General features: G+C 38.6%; 3 protein-coding genes across 6 annotated transcripts in view; 1 reads left to right on the plus strand and 2 right to left on the minus strand.

Annotated features, from left to right (window-relative positions):
- The first annotated feature begins 2,230 nt into the window (after nucleotides 1-2,230).
- Nucleotides 2,231-6,911, plus strand: irak1bp1 (interleukin-1 receptor-associated kinase 1 binding protein 1). 2 transcript variants are annotated; one of them, XM_006625898.3, is made up of 4 exons: nucleotides 2,784-3,230; nucleotides 3,768-3,833; nucleotides 5,337-5,467; nucleotides 6,106-6,911. In XM_006625898.3, the coding sequence occupies exons 1-4, from the start codon at nucleotides 2,922-2,924 to the stop codon at nucleotides 6,365-6,367; spliced, it is 768 nt and encodes a 255-aa protein (XP_006625961.2). In that variant the 5' UTR covers nucleotides 2,784-2,921; the 3' UTR covers nucleotides 6,368-6,911. The 2 variants fall into 2 exon arrangements, with proteins under 2 accessions (XP_069034803.1, XP_006625961.2); XM_069178702.1 differs by lacking the exons at nucleotides 5,337-5,467; nucleotides 6,106-6,911 and adding an exon at nucleotides 3,957-5,321 and having other exon boundaries at nucleotides 2,231-3,230.
- On the minus strand, nucleotides 6,369-13,212 carry LOC107077341 (uncharacterized). Of its 2 annotated transcripts, XM_015346804.2 has the most exons (8): nucleotides 12,917-13,212; nucleotides 12,412-12,572; nucleotides 12,013-12,102; nucleotides 11,698-11,789; nucleotides 10,206-10,366; nucleotides 8,908-9,024; nucleotides 8,623-8,691; nucleotides 6,369-7,306 (listed from the first exon to the last, which is right to left on the minus strand). In XM_015346804.2, exons 2-8 carry the CDS (start codon nucleotides 12,534-12,536, stop codon nucleotides 7,211-7,213), a joined length of 750 nt encoding a protein of 249 aa, XP_015202290.2. In that variant the 5' UTR covers nucleotides 12,537-12,572; nucleotides 12,917-13,212; the 3' UTR covers nucleotides 6,369-7,210. The 2 variants fall into 2 exon arrangements, with proteins under 2 accessions (XP_015202290.2, XP_015202298.1); XM_015346812.2 differs by lacking the exon at nucleotides 8,623-8,691 and having other exon boundaries at nucleotides 12,917-13,209.
- A 2,409-nt stretch (nucleotides 13,213-15,621) lies between these two features.
- phip (pleckstrin homology domain interacting protein) overlaps nucleotides 15,622-27,332 on the minus strand; it is a 76,082-nt gene continuing 64,371 nt past the window's right edge. For both annotated transcript variants that reach the window (XM_015348186.2, XM_015348192.2), the window contains 3 exons: nucleotides 26,175-26,431; nucleotides 25,560-25,718; nucleotides 15,622-24,415 (listed from right to left, as the gene is read on the minus strand). In XM_015348186.2, coding sequence (XP_015203672.1) covers nucleotides 23,694-24,415; nucleotides 25,560-25,718; nucleotides 26,175-26,431 — 1,138 coding nt within the window. In that variant the 3' untranslated portion in view covers nucleotides 15,622-23,693. The remainder of the gene's footprint in view (nucleotides 24,416-25,559; nucleotides 25,719-26,174; nucleotides 26,432-27,332) is intronic.

Raw genomic sequence — 27,332 nt, forward strand, 5'->3', positions numbered from 1 at the left:
TTTAATTAGAAAATGTTCAGTAAGTTCAGTAAGTGTATGGCCAGATCCCCTTCTGTGGTATAACTTAGTAGATCATGTTGATGAGCAAAACATAGCTTCATTAATCTAGTCTTCATTATAAAATAACAACAAGACCAACAAAGGCATTATTTGTAAACAAATATTTTGTACTTCGTGGCTTAACCTCCACTTCTTTGACACTTTAAGTATCAGATGCTAAATTCACCGAGTCAGAATGCACTGCGAGGTCCTGCCATAAACACCAAACAATGCTTAGGACTGAAGCTGCTGCTGGCTCTAGAGCTGGGTTTAGAGGAACGTTGACCTCAGGTGATGCCAAAAAATGGGTGTCACACCCAGACCCATTTCTGAGGACAATGCAGAACTCTGCGTTTGCCAGAGGTGATGCCTGGCAAACATGAAACAAGAAGCCGAGAAAAAGATCTATCCGGATAGCCTACATGATTTACAGTAAATTGAAAAATGTCCTGGGTGGTCAAAAAGAGGAATTGTTTCAAACGCTGGAATGTTCAAAATGCTTGAAGTCCAAAGAGAAACCCGTAATGTGAATGTGGAAAAGTGTACGTGTTATTACTTTATTTGAAATGAAGTAATACTTTTTTTTTTAACGATAAAAAGCGGTAGCTTCTTTTACAACGGGATGTTCATAGCGTGCTATTTATATTTTCCGCAAAGCATTATAAATTCATTCAGGGCAAAATGCTTTTAGTGGCTACTACTGTATGTATGCTGTCTTGTCTTGCTTGCTTCATTGTTTTTTTAATCCTAAAACAATAATTTTTCGCTTTCCTTCTAATAACTTTGTTTAGATAAACAGAGAAGCAGTCATTGAAAAATCAATAATATTGCTATGTAAAAATATAATCTAGCTTCTTCATTTTACGGAAATGTCAGTTGCCACGTCAATTATTATTACTGTCCCTTTGCAGAAATTCTGTCTGTCGTCTCATTAAAGGAACACCATTGTTTTCTAAGACGTATTTTTAAGTTTTATTGTTTTCGTAGTTTGCTCAGACATGGTAGATTCAAAATGTTCTTGTTACAGGAATTATTAATCGTTTGGTCTTTGCGACGTTTGTTTTAATAAATTAAGACACTTCCTGAATTCATCTAAGTTCATCTTAAAATCATCGTTGGGTGATTGGTGGATTTTATCATTACAGTTTATCCATAGAATCAAGCAGCCTAACAATCATTATTATTAGAATAAGACGCACAGAAGAATAGGTAGGTTATTATTATTAAGCGCGCAATTATCTTCACCCTGATGTACAGTACACAAGTTTTATCTTAACAGTAATTTTAGCACAACAATAAAAGTGATATTGAGCTTTTATCTGTTGATATTTGAATAGAAAATCACAGTTTCAGTTTCATTTAAAATTCTTAATCACAGTAACACTTTAGTGTGTGTGTGTTTTTTTTTAAGAATTCTAACTCTTGGACACAAAAGTTCCTCATTATAATCACATCTAACATTTATTATTTGTTAATGTATTATGAAACCCTTCCTTTTAATTTGTTTTGTTGACTGTGTTCATTATTCATCTTCCTTGAAAATTTACCGCAAAAAGTAATTAGTATAAAGAAAAGACCATTTGTGGTTTCACAGTTAACTATGTAACGTAAAAATATACTATACAAAACCGGTAATAAACATGCAGGATTCTCTTTTTTATTGTTTTTTTTTTATTTATAGCGATCAAAAACTCTTTTGCCTTTTTTGCGTTCGTGTTATTTCTTAATTCGATTGTAATTGTGCATTTATCAATAGCTTCGTTAATAAAAATCTTTAAAAACATCAAGAATTATCGTTATTACTGTATATCTATAATACAATTTATGGTGATAATCATATAATAGATAAAAAATATATTGCTAACTACAACAATTTATTTTTTAAGTGTTTAACCTGTTTATCTTTTCATCGTTAGCTTTGTAATGATTTCTCAAACTTATTTGTAATACCGAGTATCAGTATTAAAAACTGAATAAAAACAAATTAGTTCACTTTTAGTGTTTTATTATTAAGGATTACACTTACAGTATTTCTTAATCTTAAGGATCGCAAATCAATTCGCTTTTCATCATGAGAGTCCCTTTTGTTTTTGCAAATATCGATCTAAACGGACAAATTGAATTTGACTAAATGTTTTTAAAAAGTCTTAAAAATGAGATTTAAACACCCATTAATTTTTATTTATCATTATTATTTTTTTACACTTGCTACTAAAATGTGTTTTTGAAGTATGGACGTTTTAGGAGGACGACGGCCAGTATTTGAAGTTGATATTTTAAAAGGCAATAATGGTCCTCAAGAGTAACTATTTGTGTAAATCTGCTTCCCTCTAATGGGGAAATTAAGAAATGCAACAGGTATTGGACACATACTGGACGGTCTACTTTATAACACTCGGTTTAAGCAGTGAATTCGAAAATCTTATGCTAAAGACTAACATTTCCAAATTATTTGCGCAACAAAGTTTACAACATATTTACAAAATAAATGTTATTATTCTGTATTATAAGTATAAATGTCAAATTCATAAGTTCAAATGCTAGTAAAAAATTGACAGATCAACGATGAACTAACGACGAAATACTGGGACGTAAAAGGTTCGTATATTTCTGGTAGAGATTCTTGTTTTACATAAGTTTCAAATGTGTGCAGTAAAGTGAAATTATAAACTGTTATATACCGAAGCAGATTTTAAAAGTTAATTCGCTACTTCCCTCGCTCTGAAAAAATAAAAAAGAAAGAAACTTCCCTCGCTCTGAATTCTGGGAACTGTAGTCTTTTTTTGTTTGGGCAGGCAACGATTTGATGTGTAAAAGCAAGCATTACAACGACAAATCCCGTGATCCAACAGGGGTGATAGGTCAATGCTGTTGCTATAGCGATGCGTACTTCGTTTGGAGCAATGGCAGGTAGCGTGTCTCGGGTGTTTGCAGCCCTCGCGCCGGCCAGCGATTTCATTTACCGAGATGAAAACGAATCGGGCCGAGGCGACAGGCGACCCACGCCACGGCAGCCGATTCCCGGGCGGGAGGTTCAGGTGACGGGCAGCGCCGAGCTTTCCGCCCCTCCGGACCGTGCTCGACTAAACCTGTGGGTTAGCAGCAGGAAGGAGTCCGTCACAGACGTCAAAAACAGCGTCTCCCGGCGACTGGACTACATCCTGCAAGTAACCAGACAGCACGGAGTGAAGGTTGCAAAGTGTTATTTTTTGGTTCTGGCTTGGGGGGTTGTCTTGCGTGCAGCATTTTAAGCTTGATTGATGATGCAGTCCTGTAGTGTTTTCAAAGTCAACGGTGGCTGCCTGCCACCTGTAAATATGCTTTCAGCCCGTTACAGTACTATGAGCAAATCGGCTGCGGAATCATACCTACGTCAATATGTATTGAAAGTCCGATGAGTCCTTCGGATACAGTTAAAATATTATTCCTTTTCATGGTCGAGTTTGCCAATCTTTGCCTGTATCATATCTAATAGGTGTCTTAATTCGAAAAGCCCTGTGATGCGAAAACAATTATACTTAAACTACAAAAAAATACTTAAAATATTTCTTATTCATATCCAGCTCTCTTTAGCTGAAGGTTTCTTTGTTTTTCTTATCCACTTGAAATGTTTTGTTGTTGTTTTTCTGGTTTCGTCTTGAAAATAACGATTCTTCCAAAAGTGGCTAGAGGTTGAATCTTTTAACATGGATATTATTGTATCCCTAATTCATACTTTTATTTTGCAGGAAGAGAATGTCACTGTGACCAAAGATATAAGAAGAGTCGAAAATGCTTACCATATGGAAGTTGAGGTAATTATTTTTTTAAAACCTTGCTTTAGGTACATTGTATGTCAACTATGGTGAGGGGGTTATTTTATTGGGAAATGTATAGACATTTTATTAGGAATGATGATATCTCATTTTTTTTAATAGAAGAGGACTTCGGCAACCATCACATTACACATCACAGCTCTAAATAATTTGAGGCAAATGAGAATGTACCCGGGATGGTATGGTGGCATAGTGGTCAGCATTGCTGCCTCTCAGTACTGGGGCCCTGGGTTCAATTCAGGACCTGGGGTACTGTCTGTGTGGAGTTTGTATGTTCTCCCCAGGTTTGCATGGGTTTCCTTCTCTCGTGTCCTCCTACAGTCCAAAGGCCTACTGAGACGTTCATTGGCTTCTGTAAACAATTTGCCTTGGTGTGGGGGTGTGTGTGTTTCTGTGCCTGCCCGTCCATGGACTGGTGTCCTGTCCAGGGTGTATCCTGCATTGTACCCAGTGTGCTTCCTGGGATAGGCTCCAGGCCACCATGGCCCTGAATTGGATAAGCATTTATTGAAAATGAGTGAGAATGTATCCATCCATAACAAAGTTTTCACGATGAGTATTTAACTGTGCTTCTGGATTTCATTAGTGGAACTCTGGTTCTAGCGTCAGTATTCAATAGTTAATTAAATGGTAATGTCAGGGAAAAGAAAGTCCATTGACACTTGCTCTGTAGTGTGGTGGGACTGGTATATGTCACCAAGGTTGCTGTCCTTTGTTCTCAGTATTGAAGTCTTATTTAATCCTTTACTTGTATCAGTTTTAAGCCCAAGACACTGAAATAATTTAAAGCTTTTATTACATTCATCTAAAGATAATTAAACTGTTTGATAGAAAAGATTTGAGCTTGCCAAACTGAAGCAGTATATTTAACATACTTCCGAAGTGACAGATTTCTAAAAATGAATCTACGGTATTTGAAATATATCATTCAACATGGTAATTCTAGATTTTGATGCTACTTTCACTTGAAAACAGCTGATGTGTATTTTTGGTGCTATGTTTGTTTTTATGCTTTTTTTAATATTGGAAAATTATTTTAGTTTTTTTTTGTGTAGCACCTTTCAATGGGTTTCCAAATCAAAGCCATTTGTAATAGTCATGTTATAATGTGTTTTAAATTGCTTTAAAAATGTATAGAAGGTCACCTAATCATCAGGTGTAAGCGCAGTACTCAGATGCAACAAGTAGTACAGGACTCACCTCAGATCAGTTTAAAATCAAATCATTATATTACAGAATTTGGATTGTGCTTTTATGAAACGTCTTTTTGCACATTACTGTGAGAAGTAAAATCCAATCCTGGAAAAGCATGCCCGTGCAGTCTGTCAAGGGTGAAAGCTGTATCCTGGATCCTACTGTACTTGAGAGGAGTGAACATTAAAGTGTTTGAAAGCTGCTGTATACTTACATATACTTACGTATAAGAAAATAAATGATTTCCCCTTACATTAAATGTAACTAAAGCATTTTTTCCATTCGCAGGTCTGTGTTATATTTTCTGATTTTGTGAAGATGCAAAATGTTAGCAATTTGCTGGTGGAAAAGCTTGACAGCTCTGTAACTGTTTGCACGCCAGTCTTCTACCATACAACCGAGAGCCTTGAAAAACTGAGGTAAAAAACAAACTAATAGTGTTGGACAGAATTTTTGTTTTCCTAAATTGAAGAATGCTGTTTCATGGTCATCACGTAAAAGGCAGGTGCTCAGCATCTGAACTCATTTCTGGAGTGTTTTTAAATATATTGAGTGCTGAATCATGAGAAAACAAGGGAATTCTAGGTTTTCTGGAACTTCTCATATTGTGGTATTTCTCTGGGCAGCATTCGTTTTGAAAGACGCTCTTTCAAACTCGGGTGAGATCAGCTTTAGGATTTGCAGTATGACCCTCACCATTGTTGATGCCTTTGACAAAGTGTAGGTCACCCTCTTTTCTTCTGAACAGGTGTGCCAGGTTCAACTGATATAAATTCGCCCTAATTTTTAGAATTGAACCCACTAACCTATAGATGGCTAATTCTCTTCTCCTTAGAGGTCATAAAGTAAACCCAATCAGTGATGGCCGAGTTGGTCTGAAAAACCCTCTAATTAATGTTGTAGCATAAGTGGATAATCTAGGTAGGCAACAATATGGGGAAACTCTGATCTGCCTTTATTTCCCGTACAGTATATGAGGCATACAGGTGTAATTAGGTATTCAAATTTTTTTTGACAAGAGGAAGCCTTATGGTTGCCTTTTCTTGTTTCGTGAAAGGCGCCAGGTGTGCCTCGTGGCAGTGGAGAACGCCCGTCACAAAGCCAGGGAGGTGTGCCGCATGGTGGGGCAGGCTGTGGGCAGGCCCCTGCTGATAAAGGAAGAGGACACTAAGGAGTGGCAGGGGCAGACGGAGGAGACCGCCGAGCCAGAGCAGCACGCCGGGCAGCAGAGAATCGGCAGCGCCACAGTCTTCGTCACCTCCAGCGTTTTCATCTCGTTTGAGATCAAACCAAAAGAAAAGGGAAGGAAAAAAACGTGACCAATTTTTGTATTGCTTTATTTTTTAGACTTTTGCTTGATAAAATTCCAGGAATCATAAAAAAAAAACATATGCAACTTTTTTTTAAACTTAGAAATGTACCAGAGGACTTCAAATTTGTATTTTTTGCAGGTGAAAGTATTCTGCAATTGCATTACCTCTTATCTTTTGTCTGTATACACTGAAATTAAATAGGTTTATTTTTCACAAGGACATTCAGTTGTTGAACTTGCATGTGGCCTGTTTGTTTCCCCACATGAGCCCCCTCAGTTTCATCACAAAGGTTTTTGAAGATTTATTACATTCTTCATAGGAACAGCTATTAATCACGTTCCTGCTAGATCTCTGAATATATGGCAAAATGCCTAGCACAAAACTCAGAGATAAAGGAAAACTGGACAAGGCTGTGGTGTTTGGGAGTGGTTTTTCATAGTTTTCCCTAAAAACACTGAATATAACTAAAAAGGAATAGCAAAAGCTGTGTATACAGTACCTCTTCTGCAAATAATACTTTGTATGGCATCAATAAAAGATACTGACAGACCTCAAGTTCTAAATAGATGTTTCTTTACACACTAATGATTTTTTAATATTGCAAAATGTACAAATCTACAAGCATGACCAAAATGAGTTAATACAAACCAAGTAAAAAAAAAAACATCAAAAAAGACCATAAGGATACATTTCCATTGTCATAATGGCAGAGCAGTGCACCACACTCCCATTTCATATCTCTGCAGTAGTCAGTCTTTCATATGTTTCAAAGACATTTATCTTTTAACATTCTTGACCCACATGGGCTACACAAGAGAGAAACGCATCAGAATCGTTATTGCCATTTCTTCAGTCATGAGGGAAGATGTCTCTGAGCCAGGATTTCATTATAAACCTTTCCCCGTCAAAGTGACTGAAATAATGATCCAGTGTAGGGATGTCAGGCTAGCAAAAATAAATAAATAAGAGAAACAGGTCAAAATGAGGCAAGGAAAAAGAGAGTGAAGTCTAACATTTCCAGGCTCACACTCAACTTGCATACCATGAATACTCTTAAAAAATAGCATTTTACATTCCTTGACAGCAGTACTAAATAACAAAGCCATTTATTTTTATTGACCCCAGCGATGAAAATTTTAGCACCAACATGGTTGTGAAACTTTGCTGCAGGGAAACATTCCGAAATGAGAGTGGAATTAAGGCAACTGTCAGTATCTGTTGGCAGTGCCCAGAAGTGGCAAATAGAACATTTAGTGAACTGTAATGAGTACCACAAGCATTAGTTGATGATTTAAAAGTAGAAAGCAGGGAGTTTTTAGTTGCACACTGCAATAAAAATGATAGTTTTACTCTTGTAACAAAAGTTAATTCAGTCCCCAGCAGAAGACTTTTAGTCCTTTGGGGTCTTTTACAAACTAGTTGTGAACCAGCAAACCTGGTGCTTTCACAAGGTTCTGGGCTTCTGTGCGGTGGAGGACTGTCCTTTCTGTACAGAAGGTTGTATATAAGACATTTCCTTGTATTGCGACTTGTATGTGTGCCTTCGGTACCTTCAGCCTTCAGTGCATATATTGTACATACACATTATAATATAACCCCTATAGATGATTCTTAAAAAAATGAATTACGTTATAGTACCTTTTTAAGTATTCTTCTGCCTTTCCAACAACAACAAAAATGTACAAATTGCCCAAAAGCAATTCGATTTTGCTAGATACAGTTCTGACCGTTATTAAATCACATGGGACACAATGTTCAACTACAAAAACTAATTGTGTCAACACTTAAGTGAGGCAGCACAAATAAAAAACAGTACTAAGTTGTTTGATTAAATAGATTATCTATACCCCAGAAAATGCCCACTACAGCACTTAAGCCCTGATGGATTAGAAAGTGCTACTTCATTAAGGCTCTAGTTCACATCTGATATATCCTTTCCATTATGAGGCATTTTAATTAGCTCATTATAATCCAATCAAATGTTTCAGGGAAATCACTACATTCCATTTCTGAACTATAGCCGAGATTTAAAACCGGCATGAAAACTTACTTGAACCAATACAGTGCTATCACTGTCAAGATCCCTGCATTACTAAAGTGACATGTACTGTACTTCACTGCCAGTTACATACTTTTTCCTAACTGTGACAGGAAATCAAATTAAAAGAACCAATATTTCACTAGGAATAACAACAGCCAAGAATTAAGTGTACTGAAAATGTTTTGAGTGTTTTAGTCATAGTAAATTTGGCTTAACCTGCCTGCCTGAGGGCTGACCCCCTGGCCACAGGCCCGGGGAGGCCGGGACCCCAATGTAGAGTGAGGGGCAGCTGCAGAGGTGGAGATGGGCAGGAGGGAGGCAAAAGAGAAATGTGCTTACGTTTAGTATTTACATTTTTTTTTTAATTTGATAATATGATGTCAGGAACTTGGTTACCCTTCCCAAACCTTTATTGTAAACTTCATTCAAAACAGGTGTCTAACACCTCCTAATCATGCCTTAACCCAACAGTGTATTAAGTGCACATGGATTCCGTATACTTTACCTTTATGCCTATAAAACGCTCTAGTGACGTCTGAGGAATGTAGCCCACGAAGACCGATGATGGGCCTGGTCCATTAAAGAGAACTTTGTAATGTGGAATCTGTTCAGCTTTTTGGAGCTAGAAAGATAACAGAATAAAGTTCTGTAGCATTAAAGCCAATAACCAGCTTGTCACAGTTATCTGACCAAGCAACTGCACTAATGAACACAAAACATTTAAATATATTTGATCATAATTTCAAAAGGTGTTAATAAAGCTTCCCATAAATTAGAAACAGGCTATAGGCTTAAAATCATGGATCTGGATTAAAAACGGATTAGGAATCCAGGGTGAATACTGAAACAGGTGATATCATTAGCAGTTTACTACAGGGATCTGAAGCAGTATCACTTCTCTTCCGATTTAAAACAAGAGCTCGAGATCTAGATCTCTGGCACAGTTAGTAAATTTGTCAGGTTTGCAGATGATGGCAAACACTGTAGAAGCTAGCAAATGAAACTGAAAAATACCAAGAATTCAAGAGTGGGAAAATATCTGGCAATTCACAATGTACATAAGTGCACAATGTTACATACAAAAACAAATGATAAAACTAAAACGGGAAACACTAATCTTAAAGAAGCTACCTATGAGCGAGATTTAAGATTGACAATCCTTACCTTCTACGCAATGTCTAGGAGAAATAAAATGGCAAACCGTATAAGGGTATACAGTTAGAAGCACAGATTTTAAATAAATGGGATTGTATCAGGCTCTAGTAAAACTTTGTTTAGAATATTGTGTGCAATTTTAGTCACCACGTCACTCCTGAGATCAGTTGGCACATTTAAAAAAAAAGTAATGTTGGAGTCTCAAACAACCTATTTAGCCATGTTGTTGAAGCCAATACTGTGGCTTTTTTCAAGAAATGACTAGGTGAGATCCTTGCATCAGTCAGCTACCAGCAATCAAGTATGAGGGGAGCCTGACCCACCTGACCTCTGTAACCTTTCTTGTATACTTAAAACTGCATAAAATTAATATGATAGCCCAATTATAATTTAACCAGATGCCTTTCATACTTATTCAGGTATAAAGCTGAAACATTGAAAACCTGCAGGATTCCAGACCCTGAGGACGAGTCAGAAACCTTTACCTATTTAAGTAGTTACATATTTACACAAGCTGTCCATGAATTTTGCATGAAATCTGATGGACTCTGTGTGTTTCCTGGACTAAATATTTCCCTAACTTTGGAACTCAGTCTCAGGCCTACAACTACAATGTGTACAATGGTAAGCTGGCAGATATCTACCTACCTCAGTGCCCGTGTACATCTTCTTAACCCACTCTGGAGGAGCCCTCAGCTGCTCATCCCAGCTCACAATCACACCCACCATGTGGTTGTCCATGTCCATTACCACCTCGCCCACATGGAAGAGGACACCTGCAGGTCTGGGACTACGCACCTCTGTGGAGGCTTTTATTGCGGGGGGGAGAAAAAAGATGAACCCTTCAATAATGATTATCGCCCTGTATAAAGTGGAAAAATATTAAATTTAAGTCACTGGATGAGCTTGGTCTGGTTATTTGAACCACACCCTGTTAATTGGAGCGTTTTTCTTCGTGTAGATTTACAAAGTACATGATGGTGGCACAGACGACTGGGTTGTACTTTATTTAATTTTTTTCGTTTCCAGGTGACAGAATGTTTTCTCGAGTGAGCAAAGGGCTCCTCTGTAGTCTGCTGCATTGATCTGATTCCCCACAGAAACAGCCCCGTTACCCTGACAATACCTCCAGCTGAGGATGTTACACCGGACAGGCCTACCTTCTCCCACAATGAACGCTGATCTACAAACAAACATGTTAAGCTGGACAGAGTGCTGGGAAGAGCCGTGTATTGGAATTTTGGTGGTCACTCATTCAGTAGCCTGTTCCCTGCCCACTAAGAGTAATCATGGGCATCATAGACGAATATAGATACTGTAGCGCCCTCGCCCGGTGGTGAGGAGGAAGCGCACCTAGGCACTCAGGGTACCGCGAAGAGTTGTAGCCGAGGGGAGTCTGAGGGTCAGCATGATGACCAGCAGCTGACCCTGCTTATGTAAATAGTGTTAGATTAATTTAAGTGTCCTGCGTAGCTTTGTAAGTGTGTAGTCTTCTGTTAACGAGTTACCACTCTAAACCTGTGTACGTGTTCCGTCGGTCCCCTTATGTGTGTGTGTTAATCCTGTGTTGGTTTTGGTTTTGATGGGAGAATAAAAGAAGTTGCATGTTTCGCTATCTCGCCTCCACTTGTCCTTTGTCCTGTGTGAACTCGAAAACGCTACAATACCATATGCCAAACTTTCAATACCATAGGGATTATGAGGATCACAACCCATCTCGCTCTCATGTCATCCCCAATAGCAGCATTTTATAATTCGGTGATATTGCGGTTATCAAGCAGAGTATGTCAAACAATCTGTTCAGGTATTCTAACCACTCTGGCCAAATATACTGTAGTCAGTCCTCACTAAATATTTCTGTTTCATTTATTCACATCTTGGTTCAATTTCCTCAATTGACGCTGATGGGTTTCAGGCTTTGCTGCAGCAAGCGCCGTGCATGTGATTTGTGAACAGCTCTGCTTCTGGATCATCAGGCTATTAAAAAGGGTTAACATCTCATTCCTGTAGTCCCTGTAGATTGATAATTCTTAGCAATTGCAGGAAAATCATCGAAAGAACATTTTTCTCTCCCAGATTGCTAGTATGCAGTAATCTAAAGAGCTTCGTAGCCTTGTGTACACTGGAGAGACAGCATTACCTCCGAAATAGCCCTGGTCGTTACTATACAACAGAACTTCCAGTGCTGGAGATTCTCCATCTTGGTCCTGCTGCCCCAGGTCTGAGATGGGCCTATAGGTCACAGGAAGAAAAGGGATGAAGCAGTACTGGGAGTTTCAAAAAAGTATAAGTGAGATAATACAAACATATACATCTCAATGGAAAAAGGTGTCATTTCATCTTATAGGCTGTTTTCAAATATCCTAATTGTGAAAAATGGTACAGCAGGTTTGGTTATTTTCCTTTACTGCTGTGCAGGGCATGTCCATCAAACACTTTTTCTTGCGGTACTTACACGAGGTTAGCAATCCAGCGGTTCAACCAGTCCGTCCACTCACCCACGTTTAAGTAAGACTTCCTGAAGTTATTCCATGTGCCAAGCAGACTGTATGAAGAGAACATAGCAGCCTGCTTATTTCTCAAAACAATTTGTTGATCACTTTTATCCGAAACTGCGTACTTTCAGAAAACAAGATTATACTATCCCACAAGGAAGAAAATATTGCTAAGGCGCATTGATATAACTTGCTTAATATATCAATTTGTCCAAAGTTTTATGATTTAACTTTAATTGCTTGCAATCTATACCGACAAGATGCGGGTGCACTGGATTAGTTTAGCCCACGATTTCAAGGGCTTTCTTAAAGCATATCAAGTGTTAAACCTGTCGAGCAAGTATTTATAAAACTCCTACCGCTGTGTGGCTCGGTTTCGCTGAGCAGCACTATTCCCGGTCCACTGAGAAATTAAGTACTGTGCCGGTAAAGCAGACAGCAGCAAACAGATCTGAATAGCCGCCGCGGCTGTGATTTGGGGCATTGTACTTCCTTCGGCACATCAAAGTCCGTGTTTCACCTGCAGCCCGGAGGGAAGATTTACTATAAGAGCACGGTAAATGTTCCTTTATAACTGGCGAAAAAGCCATGGCAAATGCTTAATAAATATCAGGCACTAGGCGTTTTAACTCAATAAAACAAACGGATAATTAAAACAAATGAACTCGCTTTAACAGGTGCTCAGTAGTTCCGAAGCAAGCTCGAGTACTATTTAAACTTTTATTACGCTAGTGTCGTTGCTAGTAACTTATTCAGATACCAGCTTAGGACACGGGAACTGAAACTAATTTGTGATATATATTTTTTTTTAAACTACACCGTAGTTATTTAAATGCTGCATTTAATCTTATCAGAGTTTCATACCTCCTCAGATCCCACCGTCCTGAGCACAGGACCCGATAGGACTCTTAGGTACTTCCACAAGTGCTGTTTAACTGAGCCTCTCCAAGCAGCTTGTTGACACTTTGCTAACTCCAGCTGTGTCATGTGAGCTCGGAGCTTTCAAGTGACATTAGGCTGTTGATTATATTTACATAAACCGGAGTTTCGGTCTGCCACCTGCGCAACTAAAAATACGAAATATCAGATTTGAGTGCGTCCAATAGCTAATGCACACGAAAAGAAACAGCACCTCTCTGACTTCGCCACGTCAGGAACGATGGCTTTCATTGACTAAAATAAATAAAAACTTACATAATTACACCGTGCAGACACAGGGGGGCGGCATTTTCTTCACTTTCCCCGTGAAGCGTGAGAGTAAAGATTCCCCCCCAAAGAGGTGCGATCTGCTTGCATCGTTCGTAGTTTTCATGGTTAACTTGGCGCAGCTATTTTCAGATGGCCATTGATGTTCAGAATTCAAAATCGAAGCAGAAGAATATTTGATAAATACTGGTGAATTAAGCAGACGACCAATGATGTGCCAACTGCCAGATTAGCCTCTAGAAGTGGATCAATGTGACTTGTTAACGGCCCTATAATTACTATCACAGCGGCTGATCCTTTGCACAGACTGTATGGTGAACAAGTTATCAGTACACGTAACAAAATAACGATTTTCCATAATTAATTTGCAATTAATATTCAAATTACCAGGATTTTCTTTTAAAATTTTAATTCATTTCTGGGCAGTACTGTACTGTATGTTTTAAGGTTTATTGAATTGTATTGTCATCTAGTGAACAAGGAGAAATTCTAACATTCTAACTCTAACACTCAGAGTCTGCTTTTAAAATATGTTTTAATCTTTAATCTTAGTGTAAATATATATATACATCAACCAGTAATGTCAGACAATAATGGGTTTAAAAATTGGGATGCAAAAAATTTACTAATAAAGATCACTCTTAATAAAGCATTTGAGATCTCAGTAAGTTCAGAAATGTTCCAAGAAAAGTACATTCAATACCATGAAAGCATTCTAGGTCTTTTATTTTCAGCTTTAATTATCAGAAGCATGGCTAATGAATAACCTTTTTTTTAAATAGTTTTTTAAACTGATTTTCTGTGGGATATACTAGATATTGGTTTGGGTCTAAATCTATATTTGAGTGTGTTAAAACCAAAAAGATGGAAACTACACTAGATAAACTCAACGTCAATGCCAAAGACAACACAAAATGCAGAAAACCATCTTGTCCATTTTTCACATTCCCTAATTACTGATTGTTTTGTGACCAGATTCAGAAGGCAGAGGCCACAAACATCTATTACGAAGAAATAAGAATAGATTAATACCATGCTGAAAAGACCAGCACCACCTTCCTCTGGTGTGTGGAGTCTTCTTCAGAACTCAGATGATTCAAATGATGCCACGGCCAAAACATTTTGTTTTAATCTCTCACTGTAGAAATAATGTCTGCTTAGCTCACACACTGATAGAGCTCCTCACTCGAAAATACATGATAAAAGGTCTAACACCTACCTTGGAAATCAAAGGTGGACTTAAAATGTTAAATGCTAAAAAAAAGTTGCATTAAAAATTCTGTAACACTTGTTTTTCCACAAAATGTTGCACAGGTTGGGGTTAGAGCATGATCATCTCGAGTTACCATTTGAAATACCTTTCGCATTGAATTGTAAAGTTGTATAATGCTGATATCTAATATCTTTATTGCTCTGAGAGGTGTACTGCACACAGTGGTACATCAGTTGTTGGTACATCGATCTGTCATATTCATGATCTCTGATCAGCACACATCACTGATACCATAATATTGCATCAATACGTTTGCCTGTTAAGAATTGCTGGATTTTTATATTGGGAATGGACAAATTGGAGCAGCATGGTGGTGTAGTGGTTATCATTGCCCTGGGTTCAGTTCCTCGGGTGCTATCTGCCTAGAGTTTGTCTTCTATCTCCTTGTTTGCATGGCAGGACAGTCTAAAGACATACTGGTAGGTCAACAGGCTTCTGGGAAAATTGGCCCTGGTGTCTGTCCTGCACTGGGCTGGTGTGCTGTCCAGGGTGGACCCTGCTGGCTTGTGCCCGTTGCTTGTTGGGATAGGCTCCAGCTCCCCCTTCACATTGAATTGGAAGAAGAGGTTAGAAAATGGACAAATTAAAAGGTCAAGGTTATCTAGCTTTAAAAAGGTAGCTGCCAACAGCATGCATAGGCTGCAAAGGAACAAGTAAAGGTTTATTCCATGCTGAAAAAAGAAGAAAACTTTACGGCTGTGGAGCCTCCTTCGGGTGTGGAGTGGAGCTGAAGAAGGCTCCACAGCCGTAAAGTTTTCTTCTTTTTTCAGCATGGAATAAACCTTTACTTGTTCCCTGGTTTAAAAAAAGTTTTCCACCCACCTGTTTTAAATACAAATGCCATACAAAGTACAAACATATTTCACATTTGTTCTTGAAGGTCAAACGAACCTTGCATTGCACTATACCAAGTGCGACCAATGTAATGTCAACTTTGCATTTCCGTCTTTTTAATTGCAAAGTCTGGATTTGAATTATTGTCCTGGGACCCCTTAAAATCTAACTGGACAGCAAGAAACATTCATGCAAAATTTCAAACCTAAGTCACAGCCAATGAAACTAAGCACAAGAAAGTGTAACAAGAGGCAAGTAAGAAAACACAACTGTTTATTTTAAAAATATCAGTATGTACTAATATAACAGCAGTACTCCCTACACATACATTCTAAGTTTTTGTGTTTTTTGCCTTTATCTTTTATATAAAAGTATCCAAACTAACATAGAAAGTCCCACCCACCCCACTACCACCAGTAGGTCAAATAATCGTCTGAACAGCTAGTAAGAAAGAGTTCACTGAACACTATTAAGTTCAGGGACAACTTCATGCTGCAAGCATTTAGCAGGTCCTCATCTTTTGTAATATCCTGGCTGTACTGGTCGTATTCATATTTGCTTTTCACTCTAGTACAGTATGACATTGGAAACTTGAAGTTGATGTAGCTTCACTGATTTTCCACCCAAACCTTCATTCCAATTTTTACAGGTCACAAGCACAAATCTGTGTTTCAAAAGAAAAGTTACATACACAGTATAGTACAACTCTTAAATGCAATGGGATAACAAGCAGTCCGTCTCTTGTTTCTTTAAATCAAAAAAATTAAAATTTCTCATACAAGTATAAGCACAGGATAGTATAAAAATACTATTTCAGGCCAGTTTAATACACCAATATATCTATATTTAAATTTACAATGACAAGATATGTCAAACATTGGATTAATTAATAAAAGGTAACAGGCATAATAAAGTTTGTCACTTATTTTACAGAACATTTCATATTTTCCTATAACTTCACTTAATTTAAAAAGATGTACCGTGTTTTAATAAAAATGGTTTCCAGTGTTCCACGAAAGAAAAAAAAGGATTTGGGTAAACAGAACCTGTATCAAGAATTTGTTTTTAAATAAATTATGTATGGTTACTTTTAAGACATTCAAAAGAAGTCAGTATTAAATTGAGCATGTATACATTACAGTGTTAAAGAAAATGTCCATGCTGCATCCATCTTATTAAAAAAATACCCTTCTACACTGAGACAGCCTATTCTGTAAAGCAAAAAGTCACACACTCCTTCTTAGAGAAATGCTTTGAAGAAACAAACCTTCAGTGGCAATGAACTCTTTAAAGGCTCTTTAGAATTAATCATCCCTTGAATAACCTTGTCTACATTTTGTAGACATAAGGAAAAAGTACAAAAGTGTACAAGGCACAATCATTAAACAGAATTTTTCTGGGAATAGTTCTGTGTCAGCAATAGACACGTGCCAGGAAAAGTGCAGATAAAGAACATGCAATGTTCAATGAAACATGATTGCATATAAAAGTGATTTGGCCACTTTTGACAACAATGGAAATAATTCTTAAAAACAGTGAGAATTTACAAAACAAAATACAGGAGATAATTTAACATACATCTTTTGCTAAGATTTAAACGCTGTAAGAACTTCAGACATTGTAAGTGCATATATGGCTATACACATACAAACACATTTGCAGGTCATTTCATTGTACCTTTAAGATTTCACAAGTACTGAATAAATCTGCTATATAAATATGAATACAACAACACAACTGTATGTATGACCATTTATAAAATCCAAACCCCATTCCAGCAATTCAGTCGAATTTTTTTTTGTCTCAAAAGAAAAAAAAGTCTTAAGTTTGTTTCTACAGGATGTACACACTTTATGTCAGTGCAATCTATTCGCCTTTGTCGCTCAGGATACTCAACTGACTCCGATATTAGAAGGTACTGCACGAAACCACTGGCAACTGAATTCCAGGCACACAGATGTACTTGAGGTCAACTGCTCTGAATCTTAGTCTTTGGCAAAAAAAAACATCAATGATATATCACCGTTAACAAACATTGTGGAAGGCGGATTCGTTTATTTTCATCTTTAGCAAATGAGCTGGATCTATCAGATACAGGATAAAAAAACGCATAGGTCATCTGTTGCTCTTGAATGTACTGCAGAGATTTTATGTCCAGAGTTCTTTAGCAAGAACAAAGGCAGCTTCACAATGTAACCAGTCACATTACGTTAAGAGTACTTAAGCACAGGGGCTAAAAATGTGTACAGAATATAGTACATCTGATTGGTTACCTTTGCAGGTAATCAGCCGTTTCTCCCCCCTCAGCCCTCGGACTGTTTTCTCTTTAATCCACTTCCCCAAAACCAGCTGTCACTTCTTGAAATCCACTGATCAAATATACATTTGAGCTCCGGATTTCAACATGATTCTGGAGAGTGACGGTTCATTCTCACTTTATGTACTGGATCAAAAAGCACCCCCCCCCCACCATATACATCTCATGCTTTGTGAAATCACTCTGAATTTACCAAGAGCCCTAAAAGATTTTCTGCTTTGTGGGAAAATGTCTCGAGACACTTCCTCGCATTCTGCATAGACAATAAGTCCCATCACATGGCGCAGGAGGATAATCTCCTGGTTCATTATCTGTGAAGGTGAAGGCTGTAAGGCCTGGTGCAGAGATGGATTTGTATGAGAATAATGATGTCATGCCGATTGCCGCGCTTGTCATCATGTGACCAGCGCTCCAATGCATAAGTCACGTTTCAGCGGTAAAGGCGGGACGCGGAGCACTGTCAATGAAGTCAAAATGCCAGTGCTCGCAAGTCTAAAGTTGTCCAACAAAGTGTTTTGAATTCCCAGTCGAGGCTCTACTTCAAAGCTGGAAAATGTTTTCTACCGATTCCGCAGGTTTCAAAGAAAGCCTCGGCTCAAGGAAGAAAGGGATTATGCGGGTACTGGAAACATTATCGACAAACCAGTGGTTTCCAGGAAAAGCCACTTCCAGCAGGCCTCTTTTATCTGGCTGAGAATACAGATTCCACCATCTCCACATACTGGATTTATCATAGTTACTGTAAAGCCTAATATACTGCTACACTGCTGCTAGGGATCTAACTTTTCAACACAGGATTTTCCTTGAATGTCTCAATGTAATTAATATATGGTTTAACCTCATGCAAAGCGATGCATAACACATTTTTTGTATTGTAATTAATTGCATTCTAATAAACAAGTTCCGATTCCATAACCCTTCAACAAAGTTTAAGGGGAAAATCCTTCCTGAATACATTTTTAAGATGTCAGTTCAAGCATTCTCACTTTTTTGTCTACTACAATTGCAGCACCTGCACACTCCACATCAAAATCAACCTTTTATTTTGCTGTGAGCTCATTCTTGCATTAGGTCTTGAGGAGCACCAGGAGTCCTCAGCTGCACGTGAAGGACAGCTACTGTATGAGCCCCTTCTGTAGCACAGAGTTCATTGTGTCAGCAATGTTCAGGATAAGCACTTTCATTTCCTATGTGTGGTTTCATTCTCATCTTGGCATCTTATTTACATCAGGTGTCCATTCTTTCCCATATACAGATTCTAGCCCAGAACAAGACAAATCATCCTCTAGATTTGGTGTATTCTGCTATATAGTGTTGCAAAGTTTCTCACCACACCTTGAGTGGCCTATCAGCTGTCACAATTAAGTAGTTTCATAAGTGCAGAAAAGTGTCCAATCGCAGATGTTTCACCTCATAATGGTGTCAAGCCCATCTTAAACATTACTGATAGTGTGCTGGCATCAGAAACACACCGACTAAAGGTGTCTTAGTTTCCACAACACTTCCTACCTCAAGTTATTAAAAAAAACAGGTGTGGATGAGAGTTTCAAACCTGCTTGCTTAATATAAATCAAAAACCCAGAAAATATCCAAAATGCCAAAATCCCAGAAAGTTCCCAGCTCACACAGCCATGAGATCAACTGAAGTCACTGAAATATTTAGGCAGGGAACATTACAGACGCACACAATGAAGCTCATGTGAAAACAGACAAGAATCATTTTTTACAAAAAAGCTAAATTTGAACTTCCACAAAATTGTAGTTTGGGAGGTTGGTGTTCCTTTCTTTTGCTATTAGACTCAACTATCAATTTATTGTTTTTCCAAAGGTTAAACTATATTAACATTAACACAATCAAGAAACACAAAGCACAGAAATAAAATCATCTTTGCTGAAAACATTAGTTCCCAGAATTCAGATTAATACATTATTTTCCTTAAGATGGCCCAATAGTATTGTCTTCTGTAGTTTTTGTTGTGCACAGGTAGACACAAGACTTTTGTTCTGTGATGTGTTTTGCACGTTTTTACACTATCACACATGGAAGTACAAACATACCTGTAGAACAATCGTCACACTACAACGGCACACAGTTAAATGACAAGGTGCTTAGGTGCAAATGCTGGCCTTGATTTTTTAAGTCAGAAGTAACATAACGAATGAAAAATAACTTTCCAAAGGCAGTTTCTATACAGTAGGTAGCAGTGTCAAACTGTTGTTCTCCAACATTTTCTAAACAAAAGAATTACATATCACTGTCAGAAAAAAACTGTTTATGTTTTAAAAAATATTTTCTAAAGCAAGCCTTTAGCCTTTATGGTTTTGTCAAAGCCATAGTTGTTAGTAGCTGTAATGATAGCGATGTGTAATTGTGGCTATAAAGAAAATCAAAATAAATTTCTGCTCTATTAACACTACGCATGTTCTGAAAACTTAAAATATACAGATTTTTTGTATACTGACTTGAATGTTAATTTACAGTTCACTCATAACTGACCATGATGTCTGCAAGTGCAGTCTGCTGAGCGAGATGGCTGTTTGAGCAAGTGACCGACTTCTGCTCTAGCACTAAAATCGCCACATTCGTGACAGAGCTGACTGGGATCTGGTGATGACTTTGCTGAATGTCCAGCCTGGTGAGAAAGCAAGAAAAACTCAGAAAGGAACCCACATGTCCTGCTCATCAACAGAACCAACACCCAACATTGAGATGGTGAAAGCTAGACTATATCAAATCAGTTGGACTTGTCAGCATTGCAGCCAAGTGATCAGTAAAAATAATCAAGAGTTTGTGATGGATTTCCACTGGTGTGGTGCAGATATGAAGAAGGACACATTAACTTAAATTGGTGGACCATTCAAAGTGGACGCAATGTAACGGACCATTCAAGGTTTGTGATGGTCTGTTTAGAAGTATGTAGTTGCTACAGAACTCAACCTGTAGTAACTGAAGGCAACCTGGCTCATCTCAATGTGACAACATTCCTACAGGACAACCCACGTCCTCATGGTGCTCCTGTGACAATGGCGGCCCTGTGAGATGAGGATGTGAGTATGTGCTGGGACAACATGTGGTTTCTAAAAGACTAGCGCACAGGCACATGCTTGTCCAGGCTGAACAAGAGAAATGAGACAGAACCACCTAACACAGAATCTGCCACCTGTTGCAAAGCATGTCACATATGCACACCTTGTTTTGTCTCCAACAGTGGCCACACATGGTGATAACCTGCGACTTTCACAGTAGATTGCATTGACCAACCCTGATGACAAATCAGTATAATGAATTTGCTGTTATCACATCTGTTTGATTAAATTTCTCTGCAACTGCTTCCATACAAAATGTCATTTTCCCCAATAACCTTTTCCAAATTGTTTCTGTTTTAATTGATGAGTTTCTTTTCTTGCTCAGTATTTTTAAAAATACTACTGAAAAGACATAAACACTTAATTCTAGGTAAATTTAGTAAAAAAAACAGCCCAAAATATCCAACGCTGCTTCATAAACCCAAGCATCCTAAAAATAAGTGTTTGGTAGCACAATAAAAAAAAAACTTTCATCTTCAGCATTAGATGTTTCTTGTAATGAACTGTACTGTGATTAATTTGAACCAGATTTCAGAATTGGGTAATTGGATAATTGCAGCTCACACACATTTATAAAACTCACATTTTTGTTGGAGAAAAAAGTCATGAGATACATATGTGGTTTGGTAATATCTTTGTTCCTAAGACCAAAGGAGATCTATGTCACTGGATTCTGAATCCCAAAAATGTTATTAAGAAAACATGTAGTATCATTGTTGTAATTCCAATTAGATACAGTAAATGTTAAATCTGTATAAAGGCACGACTTATTGCTATTTTTGATGACCGGATTGTAGGTAGTTCTGAAATTTGTTTTTAGACTACAGTCCATTTGTTCCCTACTTACTGTAATCAGCTCTTTCAGAACGTTGAATGACCACAACGATATTCTCCCACCAAGGTGAAAATCTTTCAGTATGAGAATACTCTTCCTCAACATCAGAATAAAGTCATCTAATAAAACTACTACTGAAAACTATAATCCATGTAGTTTGAAACATGGTCTTCTCTTCATATTTCTGTTTCTTAGTACTGCAAGTGAGGTATTTTCTTCTTGTAATTTAAGATTAGTATTATTAAACATAATACATTTTAACAGTCGTACATTTGGCACAGACACTTAAAATATGAATTCCACATTATTGGAGTCTATCCATTGAGTTTGTATAGATGAGGAAAAAACATCTTGAATGATGAACCTTGAGGCCAATTGTTGTCCTAAGAGAGCCTGAGGAAAGGCAGATATGACTGATAATCCAAAACGTTAAAGATGTGCAGTTTTCAGAGAAAGTGCTCATCAAGTCAGCCCCCATGAATGTGTGATATAATCCAGCATTCAATCTCCATCTCGGAAAAAGAGCTCTTACTATTCATTTGCTCACAAGGACTGATTGTGAAGTTAACACAATGGTGTAACATCTTTTAGCCTTCGATTAATTTTAGATTATGAAGTGGCTAGTGTAGATATAGTTGGGTCTTAGTTTTTTTTGGTTTAAGTTAAAAAAGAAACTTCATTTGCAGCCCATTCTGATGAAGCAGAAGTTAATTCCATGCTGAAGGCTAGAAAGAAGAAAATGACACATATCAGCTTTAGAGCCTTCTTCAAATGTGTGAAGGCTCCACAGCTGAAAATCTGGATTTTGTTTTCTTCTTTATTTCTGCTTTTTGCTGCAGAATTAACCTCTACTTGTTAATTAACCACTCCCTGCCCTCATTCTCAAACCCAACCCATTGAAGGTGACAATGGAAGCAGGAATATTTTTAAATAGTTTAAAATCTTTCCCATTTTCAACCCCTGTATTTCAGCTCTCTTTATTGTAATTCTAAGAGACAGCAGACTAAAGCTGATTGGGACATCTGCCCGAGTCTTGCCTTTCTCCACTCTTTTCATGGTAAAAATTACTTTCCCTACAATCTCATTGATCGTGCTGATCAGCTGACCTCTTGACAGAAAGACAATGCTCTTTCAAACTATCTACATGGAAGTGTGGAAGCATGCAATATATGTACAATGAAAAAAATGTGCAGGTCTAAATCTTACCAAGACTGTCAGAAAGCTATTGGCTGCAAACAATGACATTTTTATTCAGTCAACTAAAACCAAACCTAATGTTCTATTATTGTCTTGCAGCCTGCATCTTTCTTCTTGTAGCCAAAGATCCGAGGAAAGCAATGTCTGTCTTTATGCAGAAGCACTAGATCCTCTTTATCAAGTACAGAATTTAGACCACATTGGCATTAAAATGATGATAAAACACATTTAGGCCTGTTATCCAGGCAAAGAAACACATTGAATGGCGTGATATTGAACAGAGTTCACAGGTAATTGTTGTAGAAACAAAAATCATATTCCCACAACATGATTCCTTTAAACTCTCTGGAGTAATGCAATACCTTTTCATCCATTTCAAACAAGGTTAAAAGAGGATCTAAGCTTTTACATAAAGAATTCTAGGAACAAGCTTGGAATGGGTCTCTTTATTGTTTTTGTTTTTTTGGTCCTTTTGATTATGACATGCTAATAGTGTTACCTGTAAAAGACCCACATGTGTATTTCATTCAGGCAGCAGAAATGTAGGATTTTGCATGTGCAATTTACATTATAATAAATGGTCTCACAACTGAAGTCAGGCCACAGAAATCCACAATCATCCCACTACCAAAAAGCTTTGTGTACGTTATAAAATCTGGGTTTTCAGTATTATTGTGTTCAAAGGCTAAACAATAATAGTTAATATAATTACCATAAAGAGGAATATGTTCACTATCAAAGTGTGGGCAAAAAGCACCCAGTTTTGGTCCCAACGTAGGTAGGTTCACAAATGAACGTACAAAATTAGCAGCAAGATTTGCAGTGTCCTCAAGTGCTGTAGCTTTATCTTTACCTGGATATCACAAAGCAAAAGCTGTGTTTTTTCTTCTTTTTACCAGCCTATCAGATTTGCTTTTGCCTTTTCAGTCAGTTTTCGAACTCTCCCTTTACTGGACGTCCCAAAAGTCAGGGAGGCGTCTTCAAAGAGCAGCTGCCTCTGCTCTTCTTCAGAGTCGTCCTCGTTGTAGAAAGCTGTCCTGCGGCCCTGGTTCCTAGTCTTCATGGGAGACTTGGAGCCTCTGTCCTCCTCTTCCTCTTCAAATTCCCCGTCAAGCTGCGGTGGAGGCTCATGGAGACTCTCGCTCTGTCTCCTGCTACTTCTTGTCTGCATCTTTGGACTCACAGTAGAGGGTTCAGGCGGGAGGTCCTCCATCTTTTTCTGTCCTTTGGGTTTCCTGCCCCTGCGAGACTTGATTGGCTGGGCCAGGTCCGAGTCTGCGGCAGTGTCTGTAACCGCGGCGACAGAGGAAGAGGTGCCGGCCTCATCACTGGCGCACTGGTCCCTCTCCTCCTCGGCCTCCTCTGCCGTGTCCCACAGCTCGCTCTCCCGCATGGCCTCCAGCTCCTTTTTACTTTTCCGTCCTCGCTTCTTGCCTGGCGGCTTTGCAAGGCTCTCTGGCTTTACAAAAGGCTCTTCCTTCGCAGTGTTTTCGACCCTCGCCATGGCCTCCGACTTGGGTTTTCGACCCCTCTTTGCCACGTAGTTTGGTATATGCCCACCGTGTCCATTCAGCTGCATGCTGTTCTGGGGCTCAGAGCTGAGCTCGGAATTCACTGCAAGGAAGAAAGGAACCAAGCGTTTCAGCTGAGAAGCACCAAGACTGCTGGCAAAATTACCTGCTGTAATTAGCACAGTCTTAAACGCAAAAACCACCTAAATCAAAAAACAACACTTCAGTATATAAGATGAGAAGATTCAGAGGCACTAATCTTTAATTTACAAAAGCTTGATAGATAATATGTATAGACAATATCATTGCCTGCGCCAAGTGCTGTTCTTACAATGTTCATAGGACAATAAAATAACTCTGAAATACAAGAGTTAAAGGACATAAAACCTGTAATGTGGAACTGTTGTACTTCTACACTGGGAAGTTTAAGAAAACCGACCATTTATTGGACTAGGCAATAATAATACTGGAAAATTGCAAGGAGGCATGTCATTCTCACCTGCTAGGTACAGCACCAACACAAAGAAGACAGACACCATATCAAGTAAATATGTATATAAAACCACAAGAATGGCTTATTTGTATGTGAATTAACATAGAACCTGTACTGCCTATGTTAACAGGCACTAGTGAACAGTTAAATTTGTATTAATTACGCCCCCTACTGGTTTTGTTTTGAGATGCCAATGTGTAAAAAAAACAGTGGGGAAAGTGAGTCTCACTTTAGTCTCGTGAATAAAGGTTTGGCAATGATCAATGCCTATAAAAGAAAAAAAATGCTTTTATCACACGTTTCAAGTCTTTATCCTTGAAAGCAACAAAGTACATAGTGTATGAGAATGGTTAGAGGAAAACAAATCATTCAGTCCAACTCTTTTTATTTGGTACTTGGTACAGTACTTTTCATTCCCATTGAAGATGTCCTCAATGCAACAAGTAATTCCAAAAAATCTTTCCTATCTTGGACTATCCCAAAACTCCTCAAATTTGTAATCCAGATTCATAATACTGCTTACTTTCAGTGTTATGTTAGCCTACATTTTCTTGCTTAACAATGTCTAAGTTATAAAACCTATACCATCCCCTACCACTTTGAAGTAGTGGCATAAAAATAATAATAATAATAATAATAAATAAAAACTTAATTCTCATGAACAGGTCTGCTAACATAGTTGTAATATTCCAGTCTTACTCATTACCCTGAGTAATCATAGTTGTGTGAAAAGCTCAACCGATCTCCGCCTTACCCGGCTGGTGTTCCACAGATGACTTCTGTTTCCGTTTCACCTTTTTCTTCCCAGAAGTCTCTGCCACAGAGGAGCTCCTGCCATTGTCTGTGTCACTGGAGAAACTTGGAGTGGATGCAGAGTTATGGACTTTAAGGTGCCTGCTGGGACTTTCAGTCACTTGAAAGAAAGAAAACCGGAACGCCTTTTGAATACTCAAGATGACAAAAACAAAAAGCAAACTCACAGTGGTCTACAAGAAATCACCGCAACCAAAGTATTATGTTCCCCTCCGAGTCCAAAGGAAATTGATGGTCTGGTTCTTTATGTCAGGCTCCTTCAAAGACTGAAAGGCCAAGCCTGCAAGAACTGGACACATTTGCAGCCCAGACGCGTGGCTTACCTTAAGACTTCACATGCTGTACTGTTCAGAGAGGACTGCACTCTGGGTACCAAATATACTGCACAGTTTGCTAAGAAATGGACATTCAAGCAGCCAAGATTCCTACTAAGATTCTTACAGGACCACAAGGCCCACCAGATCTGGGTTTTTAAAAAACAAATGAAAATTGTGTTTTTTTTCCCCGTGTCATTCAGAGCTTCGAGAAATAAACAGGATTTCTTTGATCTCCCCACCTGGTTTCCTGTTGGCAGGGAGGGATGGACTGGCCGATTTGGCCCCGCTTGAAGTTGACGGAGGCTCTACGCCAGAATGGTTTCCAAACCGCGTGGTGCTCCTGGTCCGGACCACAGCCGGGGAATCCACAGCCCTCCCATTGACATGAGGAACCGTCTGTCTGAGGGTGGCAGGCCGGGAGGGGCCCGGGGAGGGAGACACGGCACAGGGCTCTGGTTTCAACGGAGCTTTGACTGACCGGCGTTTCCGCTCGGGGCTAGAGGGAGACAGAACCCAGCACTTCACTGCAGTCCACTCTCGAGGCGGATCTCATTAATCATTACAAACAATACCAGCAGCTTTACGGAGCAATTTGCCTCAGACTAGCAGGGAGTTTTAAGAGAAAAGGCGATTCGTTTCATTGAGAAATAAGACACCAACCCATTCAAGAGATTGGTTTCCTAACACTGTGTTCTTTAGAGTCAAATTTTAATCAATGAAATGCACAAACATATCGACCTTTAAAGATTTAAAGGCTTTCACCTTTTTTTGACTGACCATTTAGTCTATTTTTGTATTATTGTTATTATTGTTTTCTATTCAAATATACCCACCCATGAGCGGTGGCTCTGCGGCTAAGGATCTGTACCTGTGGCTGGAAAGCTGCCGGTTCAAATCCTGCAGCCGGCAGAGGAATCCTACTCTATTGGGCCGCTGAGCAAGGCCCTTAACCCCTTAACCACTGTAGAATGGCTGACCCTGCACTCTGACCCCAAGCTTCTATCCCTGTCTGTGTGTCTGTGTCTCATGGAGAGCAAGCTGGAGTATGCGAAAAGATGAATTCCTAATGCAAGAAACTGTATAGGGCTAATAAAGTGATGTTAAGTTATAATTGTATGCAAGATATGTTCAAGATTGGGCGGCACTGTGGCACAGTGGTGAGCACTGTTGCCCCACAGCACCAGAACTGTGGGTTCAATTTCTGGGTGGAGTTTGTTTGTTTTCCCTATGTTAGCATGGGTTTTCTTCGGGTGCTCTGCTTTCCTCCCACAGTTTAAAGACATACTGGTAGTTTAATCGGCTTCTGGGAAAATTGGCCCTTGTGTGCATGTGTGCTTGTTTGTGTCTGTGTGTGCCCTGTAATGGACACGCACTCATCCAGGGTGTGTCCTGTCTTG

Source organism: Lepisosteus oculatus, chromosome 2, assembly GCF_040954835.1.
Source record: "Lepisosteus oculatus isolate fLepOcu1 chromosome 2, fLepOcu1.hap2, whole genome shotgun sequence".
NCBI lineage: Eukaryota > Metazoa > Chordata > Actinopteri > Semionotiformes > Lepisosteidae > Lepisosteus > Lepisosteus oculatus.